General features: G+C 40.9%; 1 protein-coding gene and 1 long non-coding RNA gene across 2 annotated transcripts in view; both read left to right on the forward strand.

The window, feature by feature from the left end:
- The first annotated feature begins 12,770 nt into the window (after positions 1–12,770).
- Positions 12,771–13,576, forward strand: LOC104448596. Its single transcript, XR_005552196.1, has 5 exons — positions 12,771–12,852; positions 12,929–12,997; positions 13,111–13,182; positions 13,274–13,345; positions 13,501–13,576. It is a non-coding gene; the product is annotated as an uncharacterized LOC104448596 (long non-coding RNA).
- A 612-nt stretch (positions 13,577–14,188) lies between these two features.
- LOC104451556 (probable leucine-rich repeat receptor-like serine/threonine-protein kinase At3g14840) overlaps positions 14,189–17,061 on the forward strand; it is a 106,191-nt gene continuing 103,318 nt past the window's right edge. Inside the window, 3 exon segments of the mRNA XM_039315571.1 lie at positions 14,189–14,224; positions 15,614–15,685; positions 16,678–16,743. Coding sequence (XP_039171505.1) covers positions 14,205–14,224; positions 15,614–15,685; positions 16,678–16,743 — 158 coding nt within the window. The 5' untranslated portion in view covers positions 14,189–14,204.

Below are 17,061 nucleotides of genomic sequence, written 5' to 3' on the forward strand. Positions count from 1 at the left end.
GAGGGCGTACCTGGGATATTCGTGAAGGTCTCTCACCTCCTGGTAGTTGGAATATCGAGGACGTACCTTGGATATTCATGAAAGTCTCTCACCTCCTGGTAATTGGGATATCGAGGACGTACCTTGGATATTCATGAAGGTCTCTCACCTCCTGGTAATTGGGAATATCGAGGGCATGCCTCGCATATTCATGAAGGTCTCTCACCTCCCGGTAAGGGGAATATCGAGGCGTACCGAGATATTCGTGAAGGTCTCTCACCTCCTAGTAATTGTGAATATTGAGGACGTGCCTCGCATATTTGTGAAGGTCTCTCACCTCCTGGTAAATTGGAATATCGATGGCGTACCTGAGATATTCGTGAAGGTCTCTCACCTCCTGGTAATTGGGAATATCGAGGGCGTACCTGGGATATTCGTGAAGGTCTCTCACCTCCTGGTAATTAGGAATATCGAGGGCGTGCCTCGCATATTCGTGAAGGTCTCTCACCTCCTGGTAAAGGGAATTTGAATGTAGCACGAGGCTTACCCGGATTGCCACATGCACTTAAAAAGGGTGGAACACCTGGATAGCCACAGGTGTACAAAGTCTTGGAATACTTGGATGAACACAAGTATTTAATGATACAACACAGGACCACTCGGTTGGTCCAAGTGTAAGAAAGCATACTGGTAGGCGCGAGGCACACAAAAGCGTGGAATGCTTGAACATTGCTATTATTTGGGAACAACTCGGGCAAGTTGAGTGTCATGAAAAGGAAGTACCTAGACAACGGTGGGTACTTGACGATATGGGGATACCTAGACAGCAGTAGGTATTCCAAGAGATATTTGGTCAGTCACAAGTATCAATACTCTGGGGACAACTCGAACAGGTCGAGTGTCAGGAAAATGGAGTATCCGAACGATGGCCGGTACTAAAAACAATGGAGATACCTAGACAGCAGCGGTATTCAACGATAAAGGGATACTTGGTCATTCACAAGTATCAATACTGGGGACAACTCGAGACAACGGGATCGAGTGTCAAGAAGAGAGAATACCTAGACAAAGTGATAGGTACTTTAAGACAAATGTGGATAGGGATATGCTTACCCGGCAATATCTCTAATCTCGAGAGTATGTATGCTATTTGCACAAAATGCACACATGATTGTATATGATGTAAATTTATGAGTTCAAATGAGATTCATGCATGATAATTTTGTCAATTTTGCATCATCTGATTTCCACCGGTGAAGATTTTGAAAGACAACCTTTATTTAGAATGTAGATGTCTTGAGCATGCCAGATGAGGGACTTTCAGTCTGAAAGGACTTTCTCATGGAAAAGGCTATCCTGACCATTGATGCAGGATTTATTAGGACCACACTTCTCACTGTCATCATGTCAGCAGGGGTTTGAGTATTCTCGCAAGTGGTACGACTTTACCAATGTGAGAGGTCTTTGTTGAAATTATGATGAAGTCTTGGTCAGCGGCTCATCAGAGGAGACCATCAAGGTTGAAGTTGATGGACGAAAATGTTGCACAATCATCTCCGGGTTTACAAGTCAAGAACCCTGCGAAAAGAGATAGAGTAATTTTGCTCGTACTTCTTCGAGCGATGCTTATGCACATATGAAATCCTACGTTAATTGAAGTGCCCCTAATCTGAAGAGACTTTTACAATGGGGATGTAACGTAGGCTTGATTCATGTGTAAAAGGTAGAGCTGGTGATTGCCTTGGCATTTGTCACCAGTCTTTCTTCTCATCAAATGGAGGTTCTATGGACCACAACAACAACATTTTCTTGGCTGCATTTTTGACCGGGGGGCATTGGCCTTGCTTTTACCAGGCACACTGCTTTTTCATGCCCCTATTTTTATTTCAATTCTTCATTTATGGGCATTGACCTTGCTCTTACCAGCTACACTGCTTTTTTTATGCCCATGCTTTTTCATTCTTGTCGTTAGAGGAACTAGCCTAGGCAAGTTCAATCACGACACTATTGTTAGACTCTTGAGTCTTCGTCTTCAACTGGCGCTCAGGCTATAATAACTTCCGCTTTATCTTGATGTAAGGGTAAAATTACAGACTCACTTGGGTTGTATAATGAATACAAGTGCGTAAAGAAAGAATTGCTCTTCATGACTCTAGGGCACTTAAATTAACGCGAGTGTTCATATGCAATAAAGACACTCGAAGATTGATGCAAGTGCAAGCAAGAAAATTTCTATCCCCTTTCTCACTTTGTGATGCTGACTTGTTTTCGACTTGCCCCAGTGTGGGGTGGTTCTTCGACGGGGATATGAGAGAAATTTCATCAGTGTATGGGGCTCAATGGGGTGAGCGATGGAATGCCTCTCACTATTTTGGTTATCGTACCATTCGCGAGAGAACTCTTTACCCTGCAGCCATGGAATCTTCTGCACTCATCTCACAAGTGTATAGATGGGGGACTGTGTGTAGGATATGGCTTGCCTTTCATCATTCTGACGTACCTCATCCAGCATGCTCAATTAATCTTGTATTATTCACTTAGCTGTCTATTCTAATAATCCTCAGTGGAATCAGTGACTTAGACAGACAAAATCATCATGCAAAATTCATCTGGAAATGACATGCAATATTTTGAATATGATGGAGTTTGAACTCTTCAAAACAAGTGAATGGTTTTGACTCAAAAAAGACCCTATTGACAACTTTGGGAGATAACATAATGGTGTTTCCAAGTATGTTAAATTTTGAACATCAAAAGGGTTATTCGCAAATGGGTGTCGATAGTTATTCCTATTGATTTAAGGATATGACACATGAAGGATCAGCTGGGGTTGGGGATCTGATCGGGCATCTCTGCTTTTGCCCCTGCAGAAGAGAAGATGTACAAGTAGATTAATTAGTCTGGCCAAAATCAAATGTGAGTTGAGGCCTGAAGGATCTCTGTCATTTGCTTTGGCAATACTTAAGACGCCATTTTGCTTGGGAGAGTTTGTCATGCCTCTCATTGATTTGTGATTTTTGTTTTCGACAGTCAGGTAATCCTACAACAAACAAGACATGCTTCACATTGATTCGTTATCCTTACTTTTGACAGTCAGGTGATCCTGCAACAAACAAGAGGGAATGTGTTAGTCATGAACTCTTTCAAGAGTCGAATTAACTAGAAGCGATACAACTTTACCCTTCACTGGTTTGCAGATGATTGGGTGATCCTAAAGTGAGAGGGGGACACGAAGTCCTATGTCCCTTGCTTTGTTAAGTCAATTATTCTCTGAATTGGCTCCTGGATGACACGTCCTTCTTTACACAGAGTCAAGTGAATTTGATACGGGTCATTCTCATGGACCTCACTTGGCCAATATTGACCATCAAGTTTGGTTTTTGATTCCCAATGTTTCCTGTCAATAGGGAAAATACGTCAAAAGCAAATTCAAAGAGTGGGGAGTATTGGAAACGATACCAAATTACTCTTCTCCAAAGCTTGTATGTGCTAGCTCCCAAAGATATTTGAATGTCGGTGATGGCCTCTTTACCTTGGCATAGTTTGACATTTCCTTCAATGGTATTCCTCACTTGTGACCATGTATGCATGATTGTTGGTCGTTGATTCATCTTCAACGCCTTCCTTCTGTGGAATTTTTCTTCTGTCTTTGACTATAGCAAAGATTGAGCAAAGTCATGTACCTCAAGCTTCTATGGAATCTGAGATGGACAATCAAAACCTCCAATTCTCGATGGCAATTACTTCTTGCGAGAGCATGCGTCTGAATAGGAAGTCAGGTTTCTAGGTCCTCATTTTGAATAAGGGCTAGAGACCGCTTCAACTGTCTGGATTTCTTCCCTGTTGATAGTAGCCAATTCAAAGAAAGAGAAAAGATCCCCTCCTTGTGCTTCTAGGCTTGTCGAAACTAGAAGTCCCGTTGATGAAATCGTAGCATTTAGTTGCTCGGGCACGTTGAGGGAAGAAGATGCTGCTCCGGCTTGAGAAGGAGTTGGGCAGGAGCGAGGTGGAGTGTACGAGCTCTTGGGGATGGCTTGATTTCAACCGTATGCTCGTACCTATTACATCCTATCTTTTGTTTCCTGTAAATAGAAGAGAGAGGACATCATTTCCAAAATTATATTCGGAGAATAAAACTTACCTTCTTTGAAGTGGGATGATCTTTTATTTGCCCCACTGTCTTCTTGGAAGAGTGTCATTGAATTCAGTGAGTTCACATAATGTGCTTGCTTCAAATGCCCCCTGTCGCACTAAGTCAAAGGGGACAGGAATGATCTTCTGAGACATGAAGTGAGTGAGTCAGAAAGACAAACATGCTTAAATTTATCATCTTGTTTTGACAAAGCTTTTGGGTGATGAAATATTTTTTATTTTCAAAATGCATCTTTGGGGGGAGAAAAAGCATGAGGAAGCCCAGCTCTCAGTATTCTCCTTGGATGATATATATTTTTTTCATGGTTGGATAGCATCACCGGGCTGGTTTGGAGTACCGCCTCATGTTCTTAAAAATATTACAACTGTACAATAGAGTACTTGGAATGGAAAATACAACCGTAGCACACTAGATAAGATAAGAAACATGAAATTATAAAAACAAGTAAAACCCATGAAAACTCTTGTGTAAAGGAGCGCTTTGATAGTGCTGGTCTTGAAGCTAAGCGTCTTTGAACTCCTCGCCTTCAGTAGACTCGAAGTATTCGCATGCGATGACTACCTCGTTGAAGTTACGGAAGTGTAACCCATGCAGCCAACAGCGCTGCTTGCAGGACAAAACTTCTATGAACTGCTTCATTAACTCCTCTTCAACCAATTGAGGGTGGGTTTGCATCATGAAAGCCCTCCACCTCCCTGCGTATGCTCGGAAATCCTCCGTTGTTCTTCTTCTGAAGTGAACCAAGTTCTCACAAGGCAGTTCAGTTCCGATCTGGCTTTGGTACTGATGCAAGAATGTGGAAGTCAGCTCATTCCAATCCTTTAGAAGATAAATGTTTGCTGTGATAAACCATTGCAATGCAGACCCCGTAAGAGTTTCTTGGAATGCCTAAGTTGTGAACGACATCGGACCATAGTACCGACTCATTTCCGCATGGAGATATTGCAAGTGGGCCACGGGACAAGCTATGCCATTATACTTGCGGAGATTGGGTATCCATATTTCTGTGGGGCTCATGATCATACGAGGGCAAGACGGGCTTGATGTCTCTTGGTTAGGCCAATGGTTTTCCCACTGCATATCTGTTGCGGTGGTGAATTTTTCTATTTCAGGGAAGCTGGACTCTATCGAAATTACCCCATTACTTTCTTCCGGGTCAAAATTACCGAAGGAGGATGAGGCATTTAAGCTATCCTCATGGTCAGGTGACGAGCTTAGTACTTCATTAGGATCGTAGCGGATAAAGACGTATGCTTCCTCTTCTGACGGACCTTCATCCCCGGATGAGAGTAGGAAACAGTTATACGATGAATCGTCAGTTTCATTGTCGAAATAACGCTGGAAGTCCTTAGGATTGTATTCTAGGGCCGGGAAGTCTTCAAAGCTGTATTCTTGGGAATGCTCGAAGCTTGGGTGTGGTGGCTCGTCGACAGACACTGCATTGATTTGCTTAGGCTTTCTTTTCTTGGCTTCTGGTCCAGACCTTTTGAGTAAGGCCCTTCGTTTTGCCAGCTCGATTCTGTCAAAGGAAGTGAGAGACATTGGAGTTTCACTATCTGATTCACTTCCCAAGTTGATAGGGGTTGGTATTCTTTGGACCCTAGCTCTTGGAGTAAGCTTGGGGAGTCGTCCGGTCGTGCCCCAGTCTTAAACAGGCTCTTTGTCTTTGATTTCGTACAAAGGCTCCTTGCCTTTCCTAGTGGGAAATTTTCCAGTAACAGGGTGTTGTTCAGCTGCCCATTTATCATGCAATGCTTCATTAACATGATCTTCTCCTATCTCAGCGACTAACGGTTCCTCGTGCTCCGCGATCATCAGTTCTTCATAGGGCAAGGCTATGTTAGGGCTGATGTCAATATCATATTCTTGGTGAAAAACATGAATTAGTTCCCTCCAGGTTTTAAGGGGACTAATCTTCCTGACAATATACCATCGCAAGGCAGGGCCAGTCAAGCTCGATTGGTACGATTGAATCATCCTTCGAACCAGGTAGGCCTGCAAGTAGGTCTCTGGGCGGGAGGTATCGGCATACCTTTCGCATTCGGGTGCTTTGAGTTTTCGGGGATCTCAATGCCGGCGTAATTGGATAGGTCCATGGGATTACGCTCTGCCCGGGCTTAACTTTTTCATGATCCTTTCAAACTGTCTATAGTACGGCTATTTTACGGCAAATTTGCGAGTGTCATGACGGTGTTTGAGGCAACTATAGAGTTGGGCTCAACTTGAGTGGATTTCATTTGTCTCGAGAGTTGTTGAAGGACAATGGACATATGTCCTACGCCGTCTTCAATGTTAATGAGGCGATTTTGTACATCATTCTGATCGGGCCCAATTGTATGAGGCCATTCGCGAGTGATTGGTGGCTGGCGATTCATAGTTACCTGTTCGTTGCAAAAACAATGAATGCGCATGAAAGTAAACAAAGATTGACCCATGGCAATGGTCTAACTGCTTTTTATTTATCAAAAGAGGATTTATAGACTGCCAACTCCTAACATCTAGAACTTGAAATTGAAAAGACAGGATGAAATACTAGATATTAAACAAGAGTCCCTAAACAATGGGACAGAACTTTCACACTATTTACACTAAGGGGCACATGATTGCCAATTTATATGCGACGGGGAGCCTTGTTCTTGCGAGAACGCCCGCTTCCCCGAACGCTCGAGTGTGCATCCAGTCCATTCCCAAATCCCTCTCCATGAGCTCGCTTGCTCGTGCTTTGCTGCTCTCGCCGATTGAGTGAGGGACTGATGGCTTCCATCTTGTCGGGATACAATGGTTGTGGATGTAGGACATGAAGGCATGGTGGGCTTTTTCTTCTCCCTCAAGCCCTTCAGGTACCACGATCCTTTTACGATGCCACTTGTTCCATGCTTCTTCATAAATGTCAACCATGTATTCAAAATTTTGATGAGTGAAGAGAAGTGGAGGGGTCCTCTTCTTGAAAGATGGCGGGATCTCTGAAGGGCTCCATACTTGTCGTGCCACCCGTTGTGGGAAATAGGAAAAAGCACCGGTGAGGCCGAAAGCGGGAAGTGGATGGCGGCGCTTGAAAGCAAAGCGAGCTCTCTTTTCATAGAACCAACCAGCACACCATTGGAATGCCTCGGGAGCCGGGTCTCTTAGGAAATTTATCCAATTTAAACACTTTGATTGGGAATGTATGGTCGTAAAACCATAAATTTTTGTAATGGATTTTCGAAGTCATTCATTCCGGATGATCGCATGAAGCCTTGGAATTCGCTTAGGTGAGAAAAGAACCAGACTTGTAAAATTTCAGGAGAGGCTCGCATGATTTTCTCCGTGTTGTCTTTAAAACGATTAAAGGACAAGAAAGTTTCAGTTAAAATCATATTGACATAATTTTTCCCCCTCAAGATTTGATCAACTATCCATGCCATCTTAGGACTTATGACATTTCTTTGATGGGGAAAATGATGAACCCAAAAGCCTAGGAGGAAAATCTCGCTTTTTTGGGTCATAGGCTGATTTTGAAAACAGGCATTCATGAATTCTAGTGGGCATATTATGGTTGCCTTCAAGAATTTGTCTCATGACATGGATTTCGGTTCCTAAAAGTCGCGCTAACCCTTGCCACGGGAGGAAGCCTCGATGGCCTAACAAGCTTTTTCTCGAGAGGCATTCCAATGATGATGCTGTATTCTTCCGAGTTGGGGTTAGCTTAAACCCACCAAATATAAAAGTAGTCGTCTTCAAGCACCAGAAATGTGCCATGGCCTATATGACTTCGGGACGAATAGTGATTTGAATCAACGATAGGAGATGACCGATCTTGGGCAAGCTGATCCAATTGACCCCACCATCTGAAGAGTTCCGCCTTAGGAGCAGGAATGAACTGGATATCGTCTTTCCCCATCGCACATAAACTGGAATTTGAAAAGCTTATCCTAAATTGCCATGGGCCAAAATAAAAAGACTGAGTAAAAATAAAAGAAATCACTTTGCTTTTAAAAAAAATGGCAAGCACAAAGACATGCGCGTGGGACGTGCGGCTCGATTTCTAACTCAGAAGGCTTGATGAAATTAAAAAGGTATCCGCCCGTCGCAGTCTCGCGTTAGCAGCATACCCCCTTAACCTCGGCTAAGAAATTCGGGGAAAAGAAAGGCAACCTCTACATCGCAGTCTCGCGTTCGAGGTCGTATCTTTCTTAACACCATCCTAGAAATCCTATGGCGGCCCAGGTCCGGCGGCCTGGTTGTATGTGTCATGTGTAGTGCTAAAACATTTAAGGATACACAGCAGTTTATAATCACAAAACATTTTATTTTAACAGAATAAAAATTTAAGCTATTACCCCGCACAAAAAAAAAAACCAAGTCAGCAAGGCATTTAAACAAAGATAAAATGGCCTAAGTCCTCAAAGTTCCCCGGAGTCGCCAAGGCTTGTCGCGACCTCTCTTTTCGGCGCCCGCAATCGGGTACGGGCGCCTAAGGAGGCTAATGGCCCGGCTGAATTTATTAAAGCCCGGACTCTCCCAAGTCCACCAATTCACGACTTAATAGTCCAAGTTTTTAACACGTAAGTCAATTTTAAAACGGAGTCGCCACTAATCGATTGGGGTGGGTTGATTAGAAACCCAAGCGAAATATCGGGAGAAATACTCGCTCTGCGTAACTAGAGAAATTAGGATCGGGGACTTGATTACACTAGTTAATCACTAATGCCCTTTCGGTACCTAATCTTGTTTAAACCTAAGGCTTTTTGGATTTTGAGGGATTTTCATGCATTTTTGGAGGAAAAACATTTTTTTTTTTAGCCTTTTTCTAATTTTTGACATAAAAGGATTTTTTAGGAAGAATACAAGTCTTTTTGGCTTTTTCTAAAAAATTTTGGCTTCTTCATGAATTTTTGGCTTTTTTTGATTTTTGGCATTTTTTGAAAATATGAAATATTTTTTATTTTTTGATTTTTCGGAAAATAAAATATTTTTTAAATATTTTTTAATATTTTTGGAAAATAAATTGTTTTTTGATTTTTCTCGATTTTTAGAAAATAAAACATTTTTCAACAATTTTTGAATATTTTTCGATTTTCTGAAATTAAAACATTTTTGATTTTTTTTTAAAATAAACCATTTATTTATTATTTATTAGAATATTAATTTATATTAAAATAATAAAACAAAATAAAACCAACCCGGGTCGGATCCGCGGTTGGGTTCGACCCGGCCGGAGACCCAAACGCGGGCCCGACTTGGATTTTCGCTCCCTTTTATTATTATTATTATTATTTTTTTAAATATTAAAACGATGTTGTGGCCGGGCATTTGGGGACACCGGCCCGGCCCGGCGGCCCGGCTCCACAACCCGCTCCGGCTCGCAACCCGGTTCCTTCGGAACCCTACCCGACCGGATCCGGCACACGACCCGACTCGCAGGCCGCCCGGATCGCAAACCCTACCCGATTTTCCGGGTCCGGATCCGCTCGCAACCCGGAAAATCGCAAACCCTAGGGTTTGCGAATCCCGGCGCCGGGAGGAGACCGACGGCGACGATGGCCACGGCGGTGACGGCGACGACGATAGGAACCATGACGACGGCGACGCCGATAGAATGGGGTTGCGATGGGCGGCGACAACCAGTTTTACCTTTTCTTGAACGGAGGCGATGACGGCGATGACGGGGAGTTGATCTACGACGGTGGCGGCCACGGCGAGGGCGGGCCCGATGGCGAAGATCGCGGCGGACGACGACGGCGTCGGTGGGTCTGGACGATCAAATCCGACCGATCCGGCGCCGAGTTACCTTCTCTCTCCCTCGGGCTTGCCCTTCGAGCTCCCCGAAGTCTCTCGGGGACCCCTCCGAGCTCACCACGCCACGGCCGGCCGGAACTCGAGCTCCCCGAAGTCTCTCAGGGGACCCCAAGCCTCGGCTGGCCTCTCTCTCTCTACCTCTCGCCGGATCCGGGCTTGCTCGTCTTCGGCTCCCCTTCGAAGTCTCTCGGCGGGAAGCTCGAAGCTTTGCAGCCTTCGATCGTTCTCGGCGTGCCCCTCAACGACGGAAAAGGGGCCTATTTATAGGCGAAGGGCAGCTGGTCGACGGAGCTTCGACCGCCGGTCCCCATGCGCCAAGCAGCCTCCGTCGGCCGAACCGGCGTCCCATCCGACGCTAGCTGCCCCTCCCACGTGGGTCGCCGTCCGCCTGCTTCTCCGACGTCGCGTCCTCTGCGCGTGTGTTGCAGAGGCGCGAGGAAGGAGACGACTGGTGGGGCCGGGCTGAAAGGGGAAATGGGCCGTAAGGGCCCATTCGAGGGCTACTTCTCTTTTTTTTGTTTTTCTTCCGCTTTTTTCTCCGCTTTTTCTCCGCTTTTCTAAAAAGATAAAATAAAAGAAAACCTAATTAAAAACAAATAATTTTTAGGCGTCAACAAACACAGCTAGCTTTTATTATAAAACAAATAGATTCTTCGTCGTTGCCTAAAATTGTTGAGGGCTACAAGTATCATATAGACTCAATTATCTATCTAAAAAAGAAAATATAAACAAAAAAAATATAATCATTAGTTACTTTCTTTTCTCAAAAGTTGGATGATGTTGAAAAATGTGATTTGAGAAACTTAAATGTAAGAGAAAGTAATACAATTCTTTCCTATTGCTTTTTTAATCAAACTACCAATCATTTCTTTTTCATTTTTAGATATTAAATAAATCATGAAAAAATGTTTAAGATCAGCATACGACCTAAGGAGCTCTAGAGTTAGAATCTCAATGCCCAAACCTTGGCCCATGGGAGGGGAGCACAATACCCTTAGGGCCAAGCACTTGGGCTGCAAATCCTACTCTTTTGGTCATTGGCTTGAGAACTTGGGTCTCAACTGTAGGCATTGAGGTCCCGAGTTCAATCTCCAAACATAGGTTCGGGCTTCTAGGCCTAGATCTGGCATGCTTTTTCTTTTCTCTTTAAAAAAGAAGAAGTCCTATTTATGATAGAGTGAGAGCATGCGATTGTGATAATGGCATATTGATTTAATTCACTTTTTAAGTAAGAATTTCGTCCATCTTTATATTATACGAATCTGATGGACGAAACACCTGATGTAGATGTTGACTAATCCTAGGACTTCGTCAGGTTATAATCTACACTACGGAGAAGAGAAACTCTAATGTGGGATAAGAATCTCACATTTGAAGAAGTTAACTTAGTAGTCAGGTACTTAATTAGAATGTAAAAGATATTCTATTTAAATCACAGTTAATCCTTTGAAGAGTAACTTTGGAGGCCTGTCGGTCACTCTATGGTTTATATAATACTTAGTTGAGCAAAATATTTGAAACATTCCATATGAATAGAAAAGATAATAATTTAATGCCAAAGCCCCCAATGGCGAAGGCCAACCTATTTCATGAGTTAAGCTTCAATAAACGTGGTCCTTTTGAGAGAAAAAAATGGTTTAGTATATTGCTTTATGGTCGTAGATTGAGCTTATGGCAACGAACTCAATCCCGTTGCCTTGGCTTTAATTTTGCTACAAAGTATTGTGCCGTCTCTATAATTTCATCCCCAGAAAGCTATTTTGTCGTACCACTGTAATACCTCTCTCAATTTTATTTATAAAAATACATGTATCTATTACCTCGGTTTAGATTAAAAGTTTGCAATCAAGGAAAATTGACAATGTTGAAAACGGGTACCATATTGAACCACAAAAGCGAAAACTATTCAAGGAGTACCTATCGCATTTTTTTAAAGAATAACTTCTTCTTTTTTTGGGCTGAATGGATGTTTTAAAGGAAAACATCATTAGACAAATCTCAAGCAATAAGATTACTCAATTATGTGTGTGTTCAATTAATAAAATCTCATCGTCTTTCTTATACATTTATTCAAATAATAATTTTAGGTTATGCCAAAAAGAAGAATATAAATAAATTTTAAGAATGAGGAAAAAAATGTAGTTGGCTAATAAATCGTCAAGTAATCACGTTGTTTATTCTGTTCACAATCCACTTTCTCTATAATTATTATTTGAATCATACTGTTTATCGTGTAATAGATTATATTTGTTTAATAATAAATCACATTAATGCTTAAATCTAAATCATACTTTTGACCAAAAAAATCTAAATCATACTCATAAGTTAAATTTTGAATAATAGATAAAAATGTATATATTAATTGTAATATTTTGAATACATATGGGGTATTACATTTTATGATTGGATGCTAAAGTTATAATTACTATAAAATTATATTTTTCTTAATAAATTATATATCTAGTGATTGGTATGAGTGTTAAACTCATGGACTATGATTGAGTATTAAAGTAATAATTAATATATTTTCTTTAACTCTGGTTTTAGGGGTATTTTAAAAATTCCGTTTCCCTTGATTACAAATGTCTTTCAGTAAATAGCATGATGGTATTATAGTTATTTAAACAAAACATTTCAATTTCAATTACATTATAATCTTATTTCATCGTTACAACCAAATGAGCGAGATTGTAATTGCCATGCACGAAATGACACTACTCTAAGTCATGCTTGTTTTTTTTTTTTTCCTTAGCTATATTTCCTTTTTTGGGGGGCAATTCTACAAATTTTTTTCATTTTGAATCAATTGGTATGTAGATGTATAATGTATGTAGCCATTCTCCAAAATTATTTTTTTCATGTGAAAACAGAGTACTCAAATCTCAGTCGCTTCCCGGCACTCTCCCACCGCGACTATTCAGATTGCCTTACCTCGAAAAGTTGTAAGCCTCTTTATTCTCCTTTCTCCGTTATCCATTATTCTTCTTCTTCTTCACAAGCATCTGTCTCTGTAAACAGTGATGTCACCCGCAACTACCTGAGCGGCACAATTCCGATAGAATGGGGCTCTACGAACCTGGTCTACATGTATGTGCTCTCTCTCTCTCTCTCTCTCTCTCTCTCTCTGACACGCGCATTGCGGCATAGAGATGCGAGTGTCTCTTCTATTGATTGGGGGAAACGGGATGATGTGGGTGCAGTTCTCTACTCGGAAACCGATTGACTGGTCCAATCCCGAAGCAACTAGGAAACATATCCACACTTCAGGAATTGTAAGTGATCACTCATCCCGCCTCTCGCATTTGGCTTCTTCGCTGTGTTAAAGTTGACTGATGCTGAAGATATCAACTCTCTTCTGCTCAGAAACGTCAAGATCAATTGGCTTTTTGGACCTCTACCTCCAGAGCTGGGGTACCTGTCCCAGTTAAATAAATTGTGAGTCTCTTGATTCAAATTCCTGTGTTAGGCATCGAGTTTTTATTCGCTGATGATTTTGTGTCTGGCGTGGGAATTATATCCATTGGTTTGTTGAGAGATTGGCATTCAAGTTCAATTAACCAATGTGATACCATCGGTTTTTCTTGTTTCAGGTACCTTACGTCAAATAATTTCACCGGGGAGCTGCCCAAAACATTTGTTAAATTAATGGCATTGCAGGACCTGTTAGTTTCCACTTTCCACAAACTCTACTGATATTTACACATTTCTATCCTTTCTTCTTCATATCAATCTTGTAGTTTAATGCACTGTAGGCGACTTGGTGATAATCAGTTCATGGGAAAGATACCTGATTTTATTCAAAACTTGACAAATCTTGAAAAACTGTAAGGCTTAACGCTTCTTCACCTCTTAAGTCGGTCAATATAGATATACTCCTAAGATAATATAATATGTGAATTGTATCGTCAGGGTCATTCAAGGAAGTGGATTGCAAGGGCCAATTCCCTCTGGGATTGAACTTTTGAAGAAATTGTCTGACTTGTCAGTATGGAGCTTTGGCAGTTCAAATTGATCTCTCTTTCTTTAAGATGGTATTGATCAAATAAAGTTCCCTATTTGATTTTGATATGCAGGAGAATAAGTGACCTCGATGGATCCGAGTCCCGAGTCCCGAGTTCCACAACTTAACAATGCAAATATCAAGACATTGTGAGACCGATGTTCCTTCACAGATAGTTGACTTTATGCAAAAGAGCCAAACTGTCTTAGCAATGTGACAATATCAGTGCCATTTTCTTATAGGATTATGAGGAACTGCAATCTCACAGGAAAGCTACCTGGTTATCTAGCAGCAATGACAAATCTACAAGTATTGTGAGTGGAAAACGGCTTTCTCCTGTTCCTGTTCCTATTCCTAGGATAATAGATAATTTTACCCTTAATGAGTGATTTTCTACTAGTTTATAATTGACTATAGGTTGCAGTTATATTTAAGATGGCTTGAAGGTCCCTTACCTACTTCAATGGAGTTTTGATCTTTTCTATTGATATTGCTGAATTTGTGAATTGCGAATTGTGATGTGGCATTTAACTCTCTGGTGATTGTGGTCTCTGCTATAGAATATAAAGTTTCACTCAGAAGTATATGGACCTTTTCTTTCTTTGTTTTCACTTTTCCAGGAAGAGAAACCACAAGAATTCTTACCTCAGCTATGGTGCCCATCTCGTCTAATTCACTTTTCCTTTGATTTGTTATCTTATCTTCTTAAGATCATTAATGCAAAATGGAGACTTCTAGTGGTTGATTGTCTGGACCCTTTCCTTCTAGTGGTTTACATTCTCGAATCTCAGCCTTAACTGGAGTTTCATGCTCGACTGCCGTATATTTGTCAGCCATGACGTTCTTATTTCAAACAAGAGTATGGCTTCATGTGCATCTCTATATAAGCCAATTCTTCTCTTTCATCTGGTCATCTCTGTCAGATTTTATAAATGCTACATTAAACAACACTTTTTTGCCATTCTGTCATCATCAGCAAGCAGCGGTTATTCTTTGTTTTTTTGCCATTTTGGATAACCGGATTTCTGTGGTTCTGCAGTGGTTTATCATATACTCCATTTCCTTTTCTTTAGGTTCGACTGGGTTTTAATTCCTCCATTGATATTTATATCGGATTGCAGAATCATGCTTTCCTGTATTTTGAAATTCTCACTTTATTTTTATTTTTATTTTTATTCACTCAAGCTGATATTGTACTTTCTAAGCACCCTAATATTTAGTCGTCATCCCTTTATTCATGAATAAATTGTTATGAAGGAGATCTGCTCAGTAGATTATGATTTTCTTTAGTTTTGGTCCTATTAGATAAATCTCCCGATTTAAACTATAATATGTTACATTCCTTGGGATGCATTCAATTTAGCGCTCAAGTAGCATTTCTAGTTATATGAATTGACATTTCCAATTTGTAAATTTGATTTACGTCGGAAAATTTACAGCAGAAGTTTTGGATGGCTACAGAATGTGACAACTTGAAACTTGGATTTTAGTGATGAATGCCTCTGGAAATGAATGTCCAGTAGAAAGCGTAGGCACTAGGGAGTTGACCAGTATGTCTAATCATCTGAACTGGACATGTATGTTCATTGATGGAGTCTGTGTTTGTACAATCCTCTGAAGTATGCACAAAGAGTGTCCAGTAGGAGTCAGTTAAAACTATCTTCTCATTATAATCGTCTCCTTCACATTAAATTGCTTTGCAGAGACCTCAGCTTCAATAAATTGAGTGGCATAATCCCTAGCTCCTTCAGCAGTCTGGAAGTGGTGGATTATATGTAAGTACTTCAATGCAGAACTGGGGCTTTTTTTTCCGTATTTTGTAGAAGAATCTGAAATCCCAAATTGTTCTAGTGTCCAAGCTATAGGCAGCTTTTCACCGTAAAGTAGTCGAGCTATCAGTAGAACTCAGACCATGATAATAAATCCAGTTTACGTCTCTCAAAGTCCTCGTGTTCCGAATACTTATCATTGCACCATCTTAATTTTACAATAAATTGGGTTATGAAGTTATGATTATTGTCAAGTAATTATTTTGGTGGGACTCTAGTCTTGGAGCAGGCATAGATCAATGCTATTCTGTTGCTTAAAGGGCATGATTCACAAGTTTCAATAGAGTTACTTGTTTAGGCTGGAAAAGATTTAACGGATCAGTGTTACTTAAGTATTTGAAAGATTGAATGTGTATGTACTTAATGCTTGTGCGGTGCACCTGTTTTATGATGAATAGGAGATTTAACATAGCAAAAGTCCTTAGGCTCTCTCTTTGGTTCTTTCCATAACAATGGCCCTAGATTGTTTGGTGAGTGCGATTCTCACGTGGTGATTAGAACGTCTGCAGCTAGGAGCTCGATGTCTTGTCCCTATTCTTGAAAATGACTGTTTTCACATTGGCACATCTTCCCTCATTATTTATTTTATGTCTTAGAAGGATAAGAACAGTATCGCGAGGAAATATTTAATAAGCTAGTATGAGTGTATCCTTCATTATGTTTAGCTTTCTGTACTAGTGTTATGGTAATTCTTTCCCATCCACTCCAAGTTTTGCTAGGATCTAGTGTTTCCTCTGTCATTGATTTCCTTTATCTTTCATCTCTAGCTGAAAGCTCTATATTGATATTACCAGTTAATTGATTTTTTTTCTACACCACTAATAATTAAATGCTTTTAATCTGCTAAATAATGCGTTTTCGAGGTATAACTCTATAAGTTTTCAGTTTGAGTGCATAGAGTACACGAGGAACTGACTCAATCTAATAACCTTGTTTAGCTATCTGACTGGAAACCAATTGACTGGAGCAGTCCCTGATTGGATCCTGAAGAGTGAAAAAAATGTGTAAGCTTCGCTGTTTGAAAAATTGTCATGTTTAATCCCGCATTTGCTTCTAGCTCTTTCTTGCTAATCTTGCACTGTAGTAAGCAATTGTGCATTCCCATCTTGCATCTTTATAGTTTGTAGCCTAAGGAGTTTAATGGAAACATCATAAGTACCTTTCTCCTTGCTGGGATATGTTTTTTGAAATGCTACAGGCCAGACAAGAGGCTGAATTGTATGGTAAGCATGACAGAATATAAAGTGGATTTTCTTGGAAGTGCCAAGTTGGCCCCACTTTCCCCCTCTACAAAAAACCCCTCCCAGCTCTAGATTTTTTCA

This window comes from Eucalyptus grandis, chromosome 6 (assembly GCF_016545825.1).
Source record: "Eucalyptus grandis isolate ANBG69807.140 chromosome 6, ASM1654582v1, whole genome shotgun sequence".
Taxonomy (NCBI): Eukaryota; Viridiplantae; Streptophyta; class Magnoliopsida; order Myrtales; family Myrtaceae; genus Eucalyptus; species Eucalyptus grandis.